A 19,172-nucleotide genomic window follows, 5' to 3' on the forward strand; every position below is an offset into this window, starting at 1 on the left:
CTTGTTTTCCAGGGTGGTGTTTTTTGTAATTTATACCTCAATTTCACTATTGACCTCTCTCATTGAAACTACGGTATATATAAATAGAAATTGGGCTTCCAAGATTGAAGACTTGCAAATTTCCATGATTGTATGCCGAATTGACTGTTATATTTATTTTATTAAATTGTTCAAATAAACAGTTATTGCAGATCAAGTTTGATGGAATATTTGCAAGTTTAGATGTTGATGTTGAGCCATGTTACAATTCTTGGCAAGTTGCACTATTTATAGCATCAATGAGTAGAAGTATAATTAAATAGCCACCCTGGGACACAAGTATCTCTGAATTTATGTTATGAAAGAGCAGGGGAGCAAGCTGGTATCGCTGATATATAACCTAGGTAATGTTTGTTTGGTATTGTAAGCTTTAGCTGTCATTTGTGATAGTCAAACATTCTAGGTAGTCTAACAAAAGGAACCTTGTTTTGGTAGAACTTCCAGGATGCATCTACAACTGACATGAGAATTGTGCAAAACTTGTTTGGTGGTGCATGTTATTCCGAGACTGGTGGACATGATCACCGACTGGATTCAAAGCGACTTCCTAAAGTGGTTGAAATGAATATCCAACTCATTTTAATTTAAAATAAGTCTCATTTCGGTTTTCAAGCCAAATCAGATTTTATGTAATCACAAGTCTGCTACATTTTCCTCTGAATGTGTTCCACCAAAAAGGTCCCTCTCAATGTGTAATTAGAAAGGTTTGGTTAACTTCACATTTGCTAATCCATTGTGATGAATATTTGTGTTCACTCGCCTACCTAAAATGACTTCTCTTGTGCGTAGAACTGCTGTGCTTAGTTTAAAGTTTATTTACATGAAAAATTTCACTATCTGTATTTCATATTTTTTTTTGGATCCCCTTTTGATGATGTGACCCTTTGTAATGCCACACTAAAAATAAACATCCCTTTATTTCAGAGTTGTTTATTTCATTGGTATGTCTGAGTTGATGATTGTGAATGAAAATTTGATCGTATCAGTAGGACAAATGAAATGTTTTTTTCTTGTCAGGGTATGCAAGTTGCACATTACAAAAAAAAAATTCAATGAGAAAAGGAATTTTACAGTATTGCAAGTCACACTTACTCCAGTATGTTTGCCATTTCCAGGCTCTACTAGCCACACTGACTTCAGTATGTTTACCATTTCCAGGCTCTACTAGCCACACTTACTTCAGTATGTTTGCCATTTCCAGGCTCTACTAGCCACACTGACTTCAGTATGTTTACCATTTCCAGGCTCTACTAGCCACACTGACTTCAGTATGTTTGCCATTTCCAAGCTCTACTAGCCACACTTACTCCAGTATGTTTGCCATTTCCAAGCTATACTAGCCACACTTACTCCAGTATGTTTGCCATTTCCAGGCTCTACTAGCCACACTTACTCCAGTATGTTTGCCATTTCCAGGCTATACTAGCCACACTGACTTCAGTATGTTTGCCATTTTCAGGCTCTACTAGCCACACTGACTTCAGTATGTTTGCCATTTCCAAGCTCTACTAGCCACACTGACTTCAGTATGTTTACCATTTCCAGGCTCTACTAGCCACACTGACTTCAGTATGTTTACCATTTCCAGGCTCTACTAGCCACACTGACTTCAGTATGTTTGCCATTTCCAAGCTCCACTAGCCACACTGACTTCAGTATGTTTACCATTTCCAGGCTCTACTAGCCACACTTACTTCAGTATGTTTGCCATTTCCAGGCTCTACTAGCCACACTGACTTCAGTATGTTTGCCATTTCCAAGCTCTACTAGCCACACTGACTCAAGTATGTTTACCATTTCCAGGCTCTACTAGCCACACTGACTTCAGTATTTTTACCATTTCCAGGCTCTACTAGCCACACTGACTTCAGTATGTTTGCCATTTCCAGGCTCTACTAGCCACACTGACTTCAGTATGTTTACCATTTCCAGGCTCTACTAGCCACACTGACTTCAGTATGTTTACCATTTCCAGGCTCTACTAGCCACACTGACTTCAGTATGTTTGCCATTTCCAAGCTCCACTAGCCACACTGACTTCAGTATGTTTACCATTTCCAGGCTCTACTAGCCACACTTACTTCAGTATGTTTGCCATTTCCAGGCTCTACTAGCCACACTGACTTCAGTATGTTTGCCATTTCCAAGCTCTACTAGCCACACTGACTCAAGTATGTTTACCATTTCCAGGCTCTACTAGCCACACTGACTTCAGTATTTTTACCATTTCCAGGCTCTACTAGCCACACTGACTTCAGTATGTTTGCCATTTCCAGGCTCTACTAGCCACACTTACTTCAGTATGTTTGCCATTTCCAAGCTCTACTAGCCACACTGACTTCAGTATGTTTACCATTTCCAGGCTCTACTAGCCACACTGACTTCAGTATGTTTACCATTTCCAGGCTCTACTAGCCACACTGACTTCAGTATGTTTACCATTTCCAGGCTCTACTAGCCACACTGACTTCAGTATTTTTACCATTTCCAGGCTCTACTAGCCACACTGACTTCAGTATGTTTGCCATTTCCAGGCTCTACTAGCCACACTGACTTCAGTATGTTTACCATTTCCAGGCTCTACTAGCCACACTGACTTCAGTATGTTTACCATTTCCAGGCTCTACTAGCCACACTGACTTCAGTATGTTTGCCATTTCCAAGCTCCACTAGCCACACTGACTTCAGTATGTTTACCATTTCCAGGCTCTACTAGCCACACTTACTTCAGTATGTTTGCCATTTCCAGGCTCTACTAGCCACACTGACTTCAGTATGTTTGCCATTTCCAAGCTCTACTAGCCACACTGACTTAAGTATGTTTACCATTTCCAGGCTCTACTAGCCACACTGACTTCAGTATTTTTACCATTTCCAGGCTCTACTAGCCACACTGACTTCAGTATGTTTGCCATTTCCAGGCTCTACTAGCCACACTTACTTCAGTATGTTTGCCATTTCCAAGCTCTACTAGCCACACTGACTTCAGTATGTTTACCATTTCCAGGCTCTACTAGCCACACTGACTTCAGTATGTTTACCATTTCCAGGCTCTACTAGCCACACTGACTTCAGTATGTTTACCATTTCCAGGCTCTACTAGCCACACTGACTTCAGTATGTTTGCCATTTCCAAGCTCCACTAGCCACACTGACTTCAGTATGTTTACCATTTCCAGGCTCTACTAGCCACACTGACTTCAGTATGTTTGCCATTTCCAGGCTCTACTAGCCACACTGACTTCAGTATGTTTGCCATTTCCAAGCTCTACTAGCCGCACTGACTTCAGTATGTTTACCATTTCCAAGCTCTACTAGCCACACTGACTTCAGTATGTTTACCATTTCCAGGCTCTACTAGCCACACTTACTTCAGTATGTTTGCCATTTCCAGGCTCTACTAGCCACACTTACTTCAGTATGTTTGCCATTTCCAAGCTCTACTAGCCACACTTCAGTATGTTTGCCATTTCCAGGCTCTACTAGCCACACTTACTTCAGTATGTTTGCCATTTCCAAGCTCTGCTAGCCACACTGACTTCTGTATGTTTGCCATTTCCAAGCTCTACTAGCCACACTGACTTCAGTATGTTTACCATTTCCAGGCTCTACTAGCCACACTGACTTCAGTATGTTTGCCATTTCCAGGCTCTACTAGCCACACTGACTTCAGTATGTTTGCCATTTCCAGGCTCTACTAGCCACATTGACTCCAGTATGTTTGCCATTTCCAAGCTCTACTAGCCACACTTACTTCAGTATGTTTGCCATTTCCAGGCTCTACTAGCCACACTTACTTCAGTATGTTTGCCATTTCCAGGCTCTACTAGCCACACTGACTTCAGTATGTTTGCCATTTCCAAGCTCTACTAGCCACACTGACTTAAGTATGTTTACCATTTCCAGGCTCTACTAGCCACACTGACTTCAGTATGTTTACCATTTCCAGGCTCTACCATCCACACTGACTTCAGTATGTTTGCCATTTCCAGGCTCTACTAGCCACACTTACTTCAGTATGTTTGCCATTTCCAAGCTCTACTAGCCACACTGACTTCAGTATGTTTACCATTTCCAGGCTCTACTAGCCACACTGACTTCAGTATGTTTGCCATTTCCAGGCTCTACTAGCCACACTGACTTCAGTATGTTTGCCATTTCCAAGCTCTACTAGCCGCACTGACTTCAGTATGTTTACCATTTCCAAGCTCTACTAGCCACACTGACTTCAGTATGTTTACCATTTCCAGGCTCTACTAGCCACACTTACTTCAGTATGTTTGCCATTTCCAGGCTCTACTAGCCACACTTACTTCAGTATGTTTGCCATTTCCAAGCTCTACTAGCCACACTTCAGTATGTTTGCCATTTCCAGGCTCTACTAGCCACACTTACTTCAGTATGTTTGCCATTTCCAAGCTCTACTAGCCACACTGACTTCTGTATGTTTGCCATTTCCAAGCTCTACTAGCCACACTGACTTCAGTATGTTTACCATTTCCAGGCTCTACTAGCCACACTGACTTCAGTATGTTTGCCATTTCCAGGCTCTACTAGCCACACTGACTTCAGTATGTTTGCCATTTCCAGGCTCTACTAGCCACATTGACTCCAGTATGTTTGCCATTTCCAAGCTCTACTAGCCACACTTACTTCAGTATGTTTGCCATTTCCAGGCTCTACTAGCCACACTGACTTCAGTATGTTTACCATTTCCAGGCTCTACTAGCCACACTTACTTCAGTATGTTTGCCATTTCCAAGCTCTTCTAGCCACACTTACTTCAGTATGTTTACCATTTCCAGGCTCTACTAGCCACACTTACTTCAGTATGTTTGCCATTTCCAAGCTCTACTAGCCACACTTATTTCAGTATGTTTGCCATTTCCAGGCTCTACTAGCCACACTGACTTCAGTATGTTTGCCATTTCCAGGCTCTACTAGCCACATTGACTCCAGTATGTTTGCCATTTCCAAGCTCTACTAGCCACACTTACTTCAGTATGTTTGCCATTTCCAGGCTCTACTAGCCACACTTACTTCAGTATGTTTGCCATTTCCAGGCTCTACTAGCCACACTGACTTCAGTATGTTTGCCATTTCCAAGCTCTACTAGCCACACTGACTCAAGTATGTTTACCATTTCCAGGCTCTACTAGCCACACTGACTTCAGTATTTTTACCATTTCCAGGCTCTACTAGCCACACTGACTTCAGTATGTTTGCCATTTCCAGGCTCTACTAGCCACACTTACTTCAGTATGTTTGCCATTTCCAAGCTCTACTAGCCACACTGACTTCAGTATGTTTACCATTTCCAGGCTCTACTAGCCACACTGACTTCAGTATGTTTACCATTTCCAGGCTCTACTAGCCACACTGACTTCAGTATGTTTACCATTTCCAGGCTCTACTAGCCACACTGACTTCAGTATGTTTGCCATTTCCAAGCTCCACTAGCCACACTGACTTCAGTATGTTTACCATTTCCAGGCTCTACTAGCCACACTTACTTCAGTATGTTTGCCATTTCCAGGCTCTACTAGCCACACTGACTTCAGTATGTTTGCCATTTCCAAGCTCTACTAGCCACACTGACTTAAGTATGTTTACCATTTCCAGGCTCTACTAGCCACACTGACTTCAGTATGTTTACCATTTCCAGGCTCTACCATCCACACTGACTTCAGTATGTTTGCCATTTCCAGGCTCTACTAGCCACACTTTCTTCAGTATGTTTGCCATTTCCAAGCTCTACTAGCCACACTGACTTCAGTATGTTTACCATTTCCAGGCTCTACTAGCCACACTGACTTCAGTATGTTTGCCATTTCCAGGCTCTACTAGCCACACTGACTTCAGTATGTTTGCCATTTCCAAGCTCTACTAGCCGCACTGCTTCAGTATGTTTACCATTTCCAAGCTCTACTAGCCACACTGACTTCAGTATGTTTACCATTTCCAGGCTCTACTAGCCACACTTACTTCAGTATGTTTGCCATTTCCAGGCTCTACTAGCCACACTTACTTCAGTATGTTTGCCATTTCCAAGCTCTACTAGCCACACTTCAGTATGTTTGCCATTTCCAGGCTCTACTAGCCACACTTACTTCAGTATGTTTGCCATTTCCAAGCTCTACTAGCCACACTGACTTCTGTATGTTTGCCATTTCCAAGCTCTACTAGCCACACTGACTTCAGTATGTTTACCATTTCCAGGCTCTACTAGCCACACTGACTTCAGTATGTTTGCCATTTCCAGGCTCTACTAGCCACACTGACTTCAGTATGTTTGCCATTTCCAGGCTCTACTAGCCACATTGACTCCAGTATGTTTGCCATTTCCAAGCTCTACTAGCCACACTTACTTCAGTATGTTTGCCATTTCCAGGCTCTACTAGCCACACTTACTTCAGTATGTTTGCCATTTCCAGGCTCTACTAGCCACACTGACTTCAGTATGTTTGCCATTTCCAAGCTCTACTAGCCACACTGACTTAAGTATGTTTACCATTTCCAGGCTCTACTAGCCACACTGACTTCAGTATGTTTACCATTTCCAGGCTCTACCATCCACACTGACTTCAGTATGTTTGCCATTTCCAGGCTCTACTAGCCACACTTACTTCAGTATGTTTGCCATTTCCAAGCTCTACTAGCCACACTGACTTCAGTATGTTTACCATTTCCAGGCTCTACTAGCCACACTGACTTCAGTATGTTTGCCATTTCCAGGCTCTACTAGCCACACTGACTTCAGTATGTTTGCCATTTCCAAGCTCTACTAGCCGCACTGACTTCAGTATGTTTACCATTTCCAAGCTCTACTAGCCACACTGACTTCAGTATGTTTACCATTTCCAGGCTCTACTAGCCACACTTACTTCAGTATGTTTGCCATTTCCAGGCTCTACTAGCCACACTTACTTCAGTATGTTTGCCATTTCCAAGCTCTACTAGCCACACTTCAGTATGTTTGCCATTTCCAGGCTCTACTAGCCACACTTACTTCAGTATGTTTGCCATTTCCAAGCTCTACTAGCCACACTGACTTCTGTATGTTTGCCATTTCCAAGCTCTACTAGCCACACTGACTTCAGTATGTTTACCATTTCCAGGCTCTACTAGCCACACTGACTTCAGTATGTTTGCCATTTCCAGGCTCTACTAGCCACACTGACTTCAGTATGTTTGCCATTTCCAGGCTCTACTAGCCACATTGACTCCAGTATGTTTGCCATTTCCAAGCTCTACTAGCCACACTTACTTCAGTATGTTTGCCATTTCCAGGCTCTACTAGCCACACTGACTTCAGTATGTTTACCATTTCCAGGCTCTACTAGCCACACTTACTTCAGTATGTTTGCCATTTCCAAGCTCTTCTAGCCACACTTACTTCAGTATGTTTACCATTTCCAGGCTCTACTAGCCACACTTACTTCAGTATGTTTGCCATTTCCAAGCTCTACTAGCCACACTTATTTCAGTATGTTTGCCATTTCCAGGCTCTACTAGCCACACTGACTTCAGTATGTTTGCCATTTCCAGGCTCTACTAGCCACATTGACTCCAGTATGTTTGCCATTTCCAAGCTCTACTAGCCACACTTACTTCAGTATGTTTGCCATTTCCAGGCTCTACTAGCCACACTGACTTCAGTATGTTTACCATTTCCAGGCTCTACTAGCCACACTTACTTCAGTATGTTTGCCATTTCCAAGCTCTTCTAGCCACACTGACTTCAGTATGTTTACCATTTCCAGGCTCTACTAGCCACACTTACTTCAGTATGTTTGCCATTTCCAAGCTCTACTAGCCACACTTATTTCAGTATGTTTGCCATTTCCAGGCTCTACTAGCCACACTGACTTCAGTATGTTTGCCATTTCCAAGCTCTACTAGCCACACTGACTTCAGTATGTTTGCCATTTCCAAGCTCTACTAGCCACACTGACTTCAGTATGTTTACCATTTCCAGGCTCTACTAGCCACACTGACTTCAGTATGTTTGCCATTTCCAGGCTCTACTAGCCACACTGACTTCAGTATGTTTGCCATTTCCAAGCTCTACCAGCTACACTTCAGTATGTTTGCCATTTCCAGGCTCTACTAGCCACACTGACTTCAGTATGTTTGCCATTTCCAAGCTCTACTAGCCACACTGACTTCAGTATGTTTGCCATTTCCAAGCTCTACTAGCCACACTGACTTCAGTATGTTTGCCATTTCCAAGCTCTACTAGCCACACTTATTTCAGTATGTTTGCCATTTCCAGGCTCTACTAGCCACACTGACTTCAGTATGTTTGCCATTTCCAAGCTCTACTAGCCACACTGACTTCAGTATGTTTGCCATTTCCAAGCTCTACTAGCCACACTGACTTCAGTATGTTTACCATTTCCAGGCTCTACTAGCCACACTGACTTCAGTATGTTTGCCATTTCCAGGCTCTACTAGCCACACTTACTTCAGTATGTTTGCCATTTCCAAGCTCTACTAGCCACACTTCAGTATGTTTGCCATTTCCAGGCTCTACTAGCCACACTTACTTCAGTATGTTTGCCATTTCCAAGCTCTACTAGCCACACTTACTTCAGTATGTTTGCCATTTCCAGGCTCTACTAGCCACACTGACTTCAGTATGTTTGCCATTTCCAGGCTCTACTAGCCACACTTACTTCAGTATGTTTGCCATTTCCAAGCTCTACTTGCCACACTTCAGTATGTTTGCCATTTCTAGGCTCTACTAGCCACACTTCAGTATGTTTGCCATTTCCAAGCTCTACTAGCCACACTGACTTCAGTATGTTTGCCATTTCCAAGCTCTACTAGCCACACTGACTTCAGTATGTTTACCATTTCCAGGCTCTACTAGCCACACTGACTTCAGTATGTTTGCCATTTCCAGGCTCTACTAGCCACACTGACTTCAGTATGTTTGCCATTTCCAGGCTCTACTAGCCACACTGACTCCAGTATGTTTGCCATTTCCAAGCTCTACTAGCCACACTTACTTCAGTATGTTTGCCATTTCCAGGCTCTACTAGCCACACTGACTTCAGTATGTTTACCATTTCCAGGCTCTACTAGCCACACTTACTTCAGTATGTTTGCCATTTCCAAGCTCTACTAGCCACACTTACTTCAATATGTTTGCCATTTCCAAGCTCTTCTAGCCACACTGACTTCAGTATGTTTACCATTTCCAGGCTCTACTAGCCACACTTACTTCAGTATGTTTGCCATTTCCAAGCTCTACTAGCCACACTTATTTCAGTATGTTTGCCATTTCCAGGCTCTACTAGCCACACTGACTTCAGTATGTTTGCCATTTCCAAGCTCTACTAGCCACACTGACTTCAGTATGTTTGCCATTTCCAAGCTCTACTAGCCACACTGACTTCAGTATGTTTACCATTTCCAGGCTCTACTAGCCACACTTACTTCAGTATGTTTGCCATTTCCAAGCTCTACTAGCCACACTTACTTCAGTATGTTTGCCATTTCCAGGCTCTACTAGCCACACTGACTTCAGTATGTTTGCCATTTCCAAGCTCTACTAGCCACACTGACTTCAGTATGTTTGTCATTTCCAAGCTCTACTAGCCACACTGACTTCAGTATGTTTACCATTTCCAGGCTCTACTAGCCACACTGACTTCAGTATGTTTGCCATTTCCAGGCTCTACTAGCCACACTGACTTCAGTATGTTTGCCATTTCCAAGCTCTACTAGCCACACTGACTTCAGTATGTTTACCATTTCCAGGCTCTACTAGCCACACTGACTTCAGTATGTTTGCCATTTCCAGGCTCTACTAGCCACACTGACTTCAGTATGTTTGCCATTTCCAGGCTCTACTAGCCACACTGACTCCAGTATGTTTGCCATTTCCAAGCTCTACTAGCCACACTGACTTCAGTATGTTTGCTATTTCCACGCTCTACTAGCCACACTGACTTCAGTATGTTTGCCATTTCCAGGCTCTACTAGCCACACTGACTCCAGTATGTTTGCCATTTCCAGGCTCTACTAGCCGCACCGACTCCAGTATGTTTGCCATTTCCAGGCTCTACTAGCCACACTGACACCAGTATGTTTGCCATTTCCAGGCTCTACTAGCCACACTGACTTCAGTATGTTTGCCATTTCCAGGCTCTACTAGCCACACTGACACCAGTATGTTTGCCATTTCCAGGCTCTACTAGCCACACTGACTTCAGTATGTTTGCCATTTCCAGGCTCTACTAGCCACACTGACTCCAGTATGTTTGCCATTTCCAAGCTCTACTAGCCACACTGACTTCAGTATGTTTGCCATTTCCAGGCTCTACTAGCCACACTGACTTCAGTATGTTTGCCATTTCCAGGCTCTACTAGCCACACTGACTTCAGTATGTTTGCCATTTCCAGGCTCTACTAGCCACACTGACTCCAGTATGTTTGCCATTTCCAAGCTCTACTAGCCACACTGACTTCAGTATGTTTACCATTTCCAGGCTCTACTAGCCACACTGACTTCAGTATGTTTGCCATTTCCAGGCTCTACTAGCCACACTGACTTCAGTATGTTTGCCATTTCCAAGCTCTACTAGCCACACTGACTTCAGTATGTTTACCATTTCCAGGCTCTACTAGCCACACTGACTTCAGTATGTTTGCCATTTCCAGGCTCTACTAGCCACACTGACTTCAGTATGTTTGCCATTTCCAGGCTCTACTAGCCACACTGACTCCAGTATGTTTGCTATTACATATATAGGTACTACATGTGGACCTCTCAGATTTGTTCATTTTGTGATGATATCTTTAATTCTCTTTATTTTGGTGAATATTTTTGGTAAAAAGTGATGCTTTGATACATACGGTAAATTAATATCTAATATCTTCAATTGTTTAATTGAAATGTGCATAGCTAACAGTGGAGCTATCTCAGCCGACATGCTGCTTGTTTTGTATGTGCAAATTGCAAGCTTGTGCTTACACATAGTGCAGAAGCTATATTCCTGTTTAGGACTACAAGGCTGTGCAGCCATCTCTCTATCAAATGGCAATTCAGTGTGCTATCATATGGCGACAACCAGTCCCAATCGAACACAAGCACCTGCACCTTAACCAGTTCGAAAATAAAATTTGTTTGAGTAGCAGCAATCTGGATTCAAAGAAGTACAAGATTTGCATTCTCGCCGCCAGTTTATTTTTGCTTTGAGACTCAACTAAATATGTGTAGGCTTGCCGTAAAAGAAGCCATGGCGTACGACGATGGAGATTTGTGGTTGCATACACCATATAATTCACCATGATACAAACATGAATCTGATTGTTCTATACACATGTATAATGTTACAACATACAACCCGATAATAGGGCTGCAGAAAAATTTGCAGAATTACTTTATTACAGTACAGCAACATCAGCGCTATTGGCCTATTTGGAGTCTTTCTTCTAGGAATTCTAGGCTCTTAAAGATACAATTTTAGCCTAATCTGTAACAGTCATCAGCAAAATGTGGACACTGAAAACGTAGCATATAGACTACATACCAAAGTTGTACGTTGAATCACTTGAAAGATTGGCCACAATGCTACACCCTGGTCTCCAGAGAACGCCACCTATTGAAATCCACTTTTGTAAAGTAAACCTCGGGAGGGGTTACAATACAAGATGACAACTTACCCGGAGGCAAATGTGTCATCTTGAGAGGCTAAGCCACTCTGATGATTTTATTTGTCGCATGCAATAGTGCAAATCACATGTCACAACTCCTTCACTATTATAACCGCTAAACTGGATTACGGCAATGCCTTGCCAAATTCACCTGCTTCAGAGGGCTCAAAATTGTGCTGCGCGTCTAATTACACATACCAAAAAAATTCATATCACTCCCATTCTTCGTAAATTACATTGGATGCCAGTTTACTATACGATACACTTCAAAATTTTACTACTCGCGTACAAGTCACTCACTGTAATGTTTGACACCACCCTACATATCGGACCTTCACAAAAATTGAAACCAGAGAACCCCTCGCTTAAGAAACATACACTTGCCGTACATCGACTCATCTCAAGAATTATGGTGACCGGTCATTCCTCACCATCATTATGGAATCAATTACCAACTGGTAACTTCAAAACCGAACTCAAATCTTAGCCGTTTCAGCAAGCCTATCTGTGAAACTAAGTGACATTGAGCATCACTGCGATGAATACTAGGCGCTATATGAACTTGTATTATTATCTACATTTCCATCATGTGACCAGTTTCAACAATGTAAATTACTCGTTGCAGTTTTGAGTTATCGCCCCGTGTAGGACCATTTTGTCTATGCAATTATGTCCAAAACAACATTTCAGTAATCTATTTAAAAAAAAAAATTAGATATTTTTGCTTTAAATACTGATGTCACTATTGTAAGGTTACGGCTAGCCAAGGAGATGAGATGAGACAAGACTTTATGGCAAAACTACATGGAAATAGAACTATATTTACTTATGGACGTTTTAATATTGAACAAATATTCCATTTTTTCTGTGTGTGCATGTGGCTCAAGTCGAAAATCCCAAATCCTGCTTTACATTTGCAATTTTAGCATGCAAATTGAGGAAATTAATCAAAATCACAAAAGTGAACAGTTGTAAACACTGCCTAAGAAATGTTCTTGGTATTTTATAGCAATTTGAAAACATGGTACAGAATTGACTTGCTACATAAAATGCAAGTCATTTCTACCTGCAAATGTAAAAGTTTTAAATTATTCAGTAAAATGGATTTAAGTTGGTTAAAATTCTTTTACTCCTGAATACAAAGTCCTTCCTGCAGCCTCAACATTTCATCTTGAGTCAGACTTTATATCCCAGATACGATGTCAAAATAAAGAGGGTCTCAACACAATTTCAATTCAACCTTCAGTTACAAAGGCAGACTTTATTTGCCAAGATAATTTACAAGTATGATTTTATTAGCGTCAATTTCAGAGTTGGTACAGAAGAAGTGTGAAGCACCTTGATTCTTGGCAAAGAGATATTTGTCTTTTTTTCTGTCTACATGACACTTCCTTGTTTACCAGGGAGGCAATGAAAATCCCTGTTATTCAAAGACTTCAAATGTAGATTTTTTTTTGTTAAATTAGACCAGTCGGCTGACTTGCCATACTCTGATAAGGTTGTCAGTGTAACCAGCAAACAGGGTTTGTCCATCTGCGGACCATGCAAGGGAAATGCACTGTGGTGGTTCAGCTTTGCTACTGCCGGTGATTACTTCAGGTCGCAGCTCATCAACAATAATCTTGCCTTCTAAATCCTGTGATAATGAAATTATATTGAAAATGTAACTTCATAAAAAGGAATATAACTAACCGATTTGCAAGTGATAACACGCGGATAATGACAGAATTGAAGGCTGCATTTTACAATAAGAAATTCATCAAAGAGATTATCATCTGATGCGACTTGTTCATAAGGCTGGTCAATAGAAGTGGAGTTATGAGAGATTATCTACAAATCTATCAGCCTGTGATGCTCTGAGTGATGAAATTTGAATGCACAATGAAATGGGTGCTCTCAACCAACCACTATGAACTAATGGGTAGGCGGGCAAGCGCACTACTACACAGCAACATAGAAAATGGGGACAGAAAACGACTACTTACCCATATTTTGATGGTAGGTCCAGTTGCCGCACAAAGCCAATAACGATTTGGACTAAAACACAGTGCGTTGATAATCTCACCACCATCTAATGTGTATAAATGTTTCCCTTCATTCAAATCCCACAACATGGCTTGACCATCCTACAAATACAAGCAAACAATTATATATACTGCCAGTATTGCAAAACAAATGACAAACTCACCAAATCGGAGACCTCTAGGTTGAACAAACTGATCATGAAGTCACTATTCATCAATAATACAGTAGAGCATTTAGCTAAATCTCTTTGTCAATCAATAAATTTAGTTTTGGAAGAATTGGTGAATGGGTAGAGCGCACCTTTCATATTGCCATCCTGAAGGAAGTTAATAAATAAACTTGCGACAACGATTACCAAATTATATCTACTATATATAATCCTGAATGCAGACTTACCTTTCCCCCAGAAGCACACAATGATCCATCTGGTGATACAGTTACACAGTTCAAATATCCTGAATGCCCAATATGGTTTGTCTTGAGTTTACAGTTTGTTAAATTCCAAACCTATCAAAAATAAGAAAATAGATAACAAATCTGAGATTAAAATAAGTACTATCAGAATAGTCAACGACCAAGATGGGCTAACAATTCAGTATTTTGGTATGGCATTACAAAGCAAATATAGTTTTTCACAAAAAACTTCTATTTTCTGTAACATACTTTAGAAAAGTAAAAAGTATGGATTTTTTCATGTAGTTTTTTCTTGTTACAACAGTGTTTACTTTTTTTCTTGCATATAAAGACGATTATTGCAAACTCAGTTTTGAATTAGCGTAAAATCTCATTCAAAGCTTTGCCTAATTTTGTGATGTTTTCCCAAATACTAGTACTGTTTATTGCAGTAAAAATAAGGTAGGGTCAGGTTATAGGAATTTTTTGTCAGGGCCTTAGTATGTACAAAATGTCATCAATTGCCCAAAACTGATTACGTGTAATTTTAAACTGACCTAATTGATACTGAATTGAGGAGCAGAACAGAGTAGCACAAAAAGACGAATGACTATACCTTGACATGCTTATCCCAACCACAGGACACAATGATGGGGTTCTGGTTATTTGGTGAAAATCGAACACATGACACCCATTCAGTGTGTCCATCTTCCTGTAACAAAAAGGTAAGAATCAATTAAACGTAATCATTTCTAATATCTAGATATTCAATTGAATATCTTAAAGTCATTTATCCTCATAATTGCAGGACATATTTCAGCAGTATGAAATCAGGTAGATTATGTCTTTTTCAAATCATTGGATAAACAGACTTGCATGCAATTCAACTACAATCTTAGAAAGAAAGCTTAGAAAGAACTCCCATGTGCTGAGAGTATTGGAGACATATTAAATATAATTCAAAACTACTTGTCAGAGATAGTGATGGAAAAGCCGAAAACTAATAATGCAAATCAGAAAATTAATATAAACAGATTTTAACCCCAAACTAATCAGGTTTGTACATTGTCCTAGAGCATCTTTGCACTGAGTTTCATTGAAATGGAATAATTAGTACTTTAGATATCAGTGTGATAGCTTAAAAGTGGTTAGTTATGTAAATTAGTAATTAATATGTACAGATTTAAACCCACAATTGTCTATTGTCCTAAAGGATCTATGTACCAAGTTTCATTGCAATGTGATAATTAGTACTTGAGATATCTGTGGAAAAGCTGAAAATTAACTAATAATGCAAATTAGGTTATTAATATGCACAAATATTTATCCCAAAACAATCAATCTCTGAATAGTCCTCGAGTATCTATGTACCAAGTTTCATTGAAATTTAATGCTTACTACTTAAAACATTAAAAGCTGAAAATTTATTAATTATGCAAATTAGGTAATTAATATGCACTGACATTACCTTAAAAACTATCAAGTCTGTGCAGTGTCATATGACATCTATGTACCAAGTTTCATTGAAATGTGATGATTAGTACTTGAGATATCAGTAGAAAAATCGAAAATTGACTAATCATTATACAAATTAGGTAATTAGTGATTAGGTAATTTTTACCAAAAACTAATCAAAACCAAGCATTAGTTCAGAGCATCCATGTACCAAGTTTCATCAAAATCCAATAAGTGGTTCTTCAGTTATCAATGGAACAGCTAAAAATTAGCTTATTATCATGCAAATTAGGTAATTAATATGCATGAAATTTTACCAGAACCTAATCAAATCTGCGCATTAGAGAGCATCTATGCACCAAGTTTCATCAAATACTGATGTATGGTTCTTGATATATCAGTGGAACAGACTGACACACACACACACACACACATACATACATACATAGATACATACAGAAACACTAACCGCAGAGACTCCCATTTTGTGCTTCGCACATGGGAGTCAAAAATTATGGAAACAAATATAATTTTTCAGTTGATCATATTTTTAGGATGACACAACCTACACACAAAAGAATTAAATTGGCAATGGGCATCTATACTTAAAGTTGCACTCTGAGCATTCATCAAGCATTAGAGACCTGGCACTATAATGTAAAATATATTTGTGCTCATTACAGGAAAATAAATAAGAATTTGCCAGGATTGTGTCTTCCTAATCACTGATGTTGGTAGTAGTTTGGAACAAATTAATTTCGGGAGAATCAACCTGCATTGAAACACTATTAAAAAGTGATAGTAAAGGGAATTCAAACAATTGGGAAGCCAGAATGATGTCCAGTGTTAAGACAAGTGAAAAGAATTAAATGTGAACATCTATTACACAATTTATGCAAATTGAGACCAACAATAATCACAGTTATCTCAAGACCTCAATGAAGTCTAATAAACGCTCTGAGAGAAAGCTCACATTTCTGAAAAAGCACAATTTTTTTGCACAAAAAATGTGCACCATTTCCTAAAGCGAATTTACAAATCAAACCAATAGAACTATGTTATAGGAGCTAGAAATTCTAGTACCCCCCTCCACACTCACTCACTGGCAAATGATAATGCCTGTATCTGGGAGCTATGATTTGCATATTCATAAGTGATGTCATAAAAGCAAATGACCAATCCGTGCTTGTTTTATAGCATTGCACTGGTCGTCAGTTTCTGCAAGTAGATTGTTTGGTTCCCTGGAATGAAAGATGTGCTGATTGCATATACAGCTTTCTGTAGACAATATAAATTCTTACCTGGATTGTGTATTTACAAATTCCCAGTGTATTCCATAATTTGATGGTTCTATCACGAGACCCGGATACAATCTGACGATTGTCAGCAGAGAAGGCCACGCTTAATACATCTTTTGTGTGTCCAACAAAACGACGCGTTGTTACGCCACTGGAGAGAGAAAAAAAGATAACTCAATAGTAAATAGATTGCCAGGACTGATAAATATATTAGTAGATAATATTTTGTAATTAACAAATTTTACAAAACATTACTCCATTTTTATGCAACTAATACATTTAAAAAACTTTTCAAAATGTCTTAAGAGCTAAAAACACTAACACATTAACACATTGAGGGGAGCTACGCGACAAGTTATTTGTGTTCACTCCACTCACCTATCACTCAATTCAGACCATTTTGAAGACATTTTTTATAGCATAGTTCCCCAATGACTTCAGGAAACCAATTTTTAGCTCACTAGCTATTTTCATAAGAGAAAGCATGGAACTATGCTATAAAAATCTTTTCAAAATGATATGAATTTCTACAACAAAGTCAATGTCACTTACGTGGTAAGATCCCAAAGACGTAGAGTACCATCCCAAGATCCAGACAGTGCGAACTGGCCATCTGAAGACATCACAACATCACTAACAAAGTGAGAATGACCTCTTAGTGCCCTTTGCGGAATTCCGTAGTTGGTTTCATCACGGGTCAACTTCCACATAATAACAGTTTTATCTGAATACATATAAAGATACATGTGTTAAATTATTCAGACGTACAAGACAAATGATGTCTACTTTATTATTGCATACTACATTGCACAAAATTAAAAGTTTAATTGTAATATTTACAGATCTAATTTCTGGTTATCTGGGAATGAAATAGAATTTTTTCCCTGAATGCACAGTGTGCATGTTGAATTTGAAATTTACCTGCAGTAATTTGTTGTGAAATGCACCACTTATGAAATTTACAGGTTCTTGATTGATGCGATCACAAAAGAATTTTGCTTTTTTTTGAGCTGTCTTACAATGTTGGTTGAACTTAATTTAGGCTTAGTGAATATAATGAGAAAATGTTGTGTTAATGTCTACATGCACAGCGTGCACATTATATTTAGAGTTTACTTGCACTAGCTAATAATCTATGTGCATTCGACCCCTGGTTATTGATAGTTTTGGTTTGGTTCATTCATTGCAGTTTCAAGTTGCTACAGCTACTACATGATTTTCTGCGATTGCGCCTGTGTCGAGCTAACCTAATGTATCGGTAATTGGGATGAATTAACCTGTGGGACGAATAAACTAATACACCCATAATGGTGCAAAAAGTGAGGGAGAGGAAGAGTGGTTAATTTAATTTTGTCATTTTTTCTATACTAGCTTCAGTTTGTACCTAATATCATATTACCATTGAAAACATTTCAACCAGCCATTTTGGAGAAATAGCCCTAATGCATTACATAGAATAATTACATTCTTGGAAACATCACATGCACAAGTCTATGCCATCAGGATCATACAAATTTGCACATTACAACATATGGGAACATTATATTAACAAAAGAATCTTTGTAATTATTGAGTACAGTTAGCAAATGTAAACTATTCTTTGTCAAGTAAACTATTTGAAATGTACAGAATTTTACAACATTTTGAGTCTAATATAAGAAATGGCATGATACATCAAAGAAACACAATTGCGGATTATCATTTCTGAATCTTGAATAATCTGCTATATTGAGAAAATCATATCCCATAATTTACAAAGGAGTTTGCAAACTTCAATTAAACGGGAAAAGAAAATAAGTACCTATCTTTACTGGGGGTTCGAATAATTGTACTCATCAGGTCTGACAATATGTATTGTATACGTATTACATCAAATAACAGATTAGAAGTAAACTTTAGTCGACTGATATTCCAGATGACACAAACAGAGCAAGATAGTGAATGAACTTGGTATAGACAATTTCGTGGTGTTTGGGAAAATCAAATATAGACACACGACGTGGAAAACCATACTCTAGGTTGAACATGTGATATTATTTCTAACACAAAATGGCCGACATGGAAACTTGCCTCTGGATGCCGACAAAATCATGTCGGGAAACTGGGGTGTTGTAGCGATTTGGGTAACCCATCCATTGTGTCCCTTTAGGGTACCACGTAGTGTCATCTGTTCCGTCATCTTTATATGATTTTCTTTTCTCCTGACGGTGGATTACATCGGATTTTACGGCCTTGCCATACAGGTTGTCCTACCACAATGATGGACGGGCCAAAGAGGAAGAGCGCTTCGCGGAT

General features: G+C 39.6%; 1 protein-coding gene across 1 annotated transcript; it reads right to left on the bottom strand.

Annotated features, from left to right (window-relative positions):
• Positions 1-12,934: 12,934 nt before the first annotated feature.
• LOC100374120 (small ribosomal subunit protein RACK1) lies at positions 12,935-19,172 on the bottom strand. Its single transcript, XM_002734969.4, has 7 exons — positions 18,948-19,172; positions 17,430-17,601; positions 16,881-17,028; positions 14,741-14,836; positions 14,128-14,238; positions 13,692-13,832; positions 12,935-13,342 (listed from the first exon to the last, which is right to left on the bottom strand). The coding sequence occupies exons 1-7, from the start codon at positions 19,054-19,056 to the stop codon at positions 13,169-13,171; spliced, it is 951 nt and encodes a 316-aa protein (XP_002735015.1). The 5' UTR covers positions 19,057-19,172; the 3' UTR covers positions 12,935-13,168.

The sequence above is a fragment of the Saccoglossus kowalevskii genome, chromosome 19 (assembly GCF_978046115.1).
Source record: "Saccoglossus kowalevskii chromosome 19, keSacKowa6.1, whole genome shotgun sequence".
Taxonomy (NCBI): domain Eukaryota; kingdom Metazoa; phylum Hemichordata; class Enteropneusta; family Harrimaniidae; genus Saccoglossus; species Saccoglossus kowalevskii.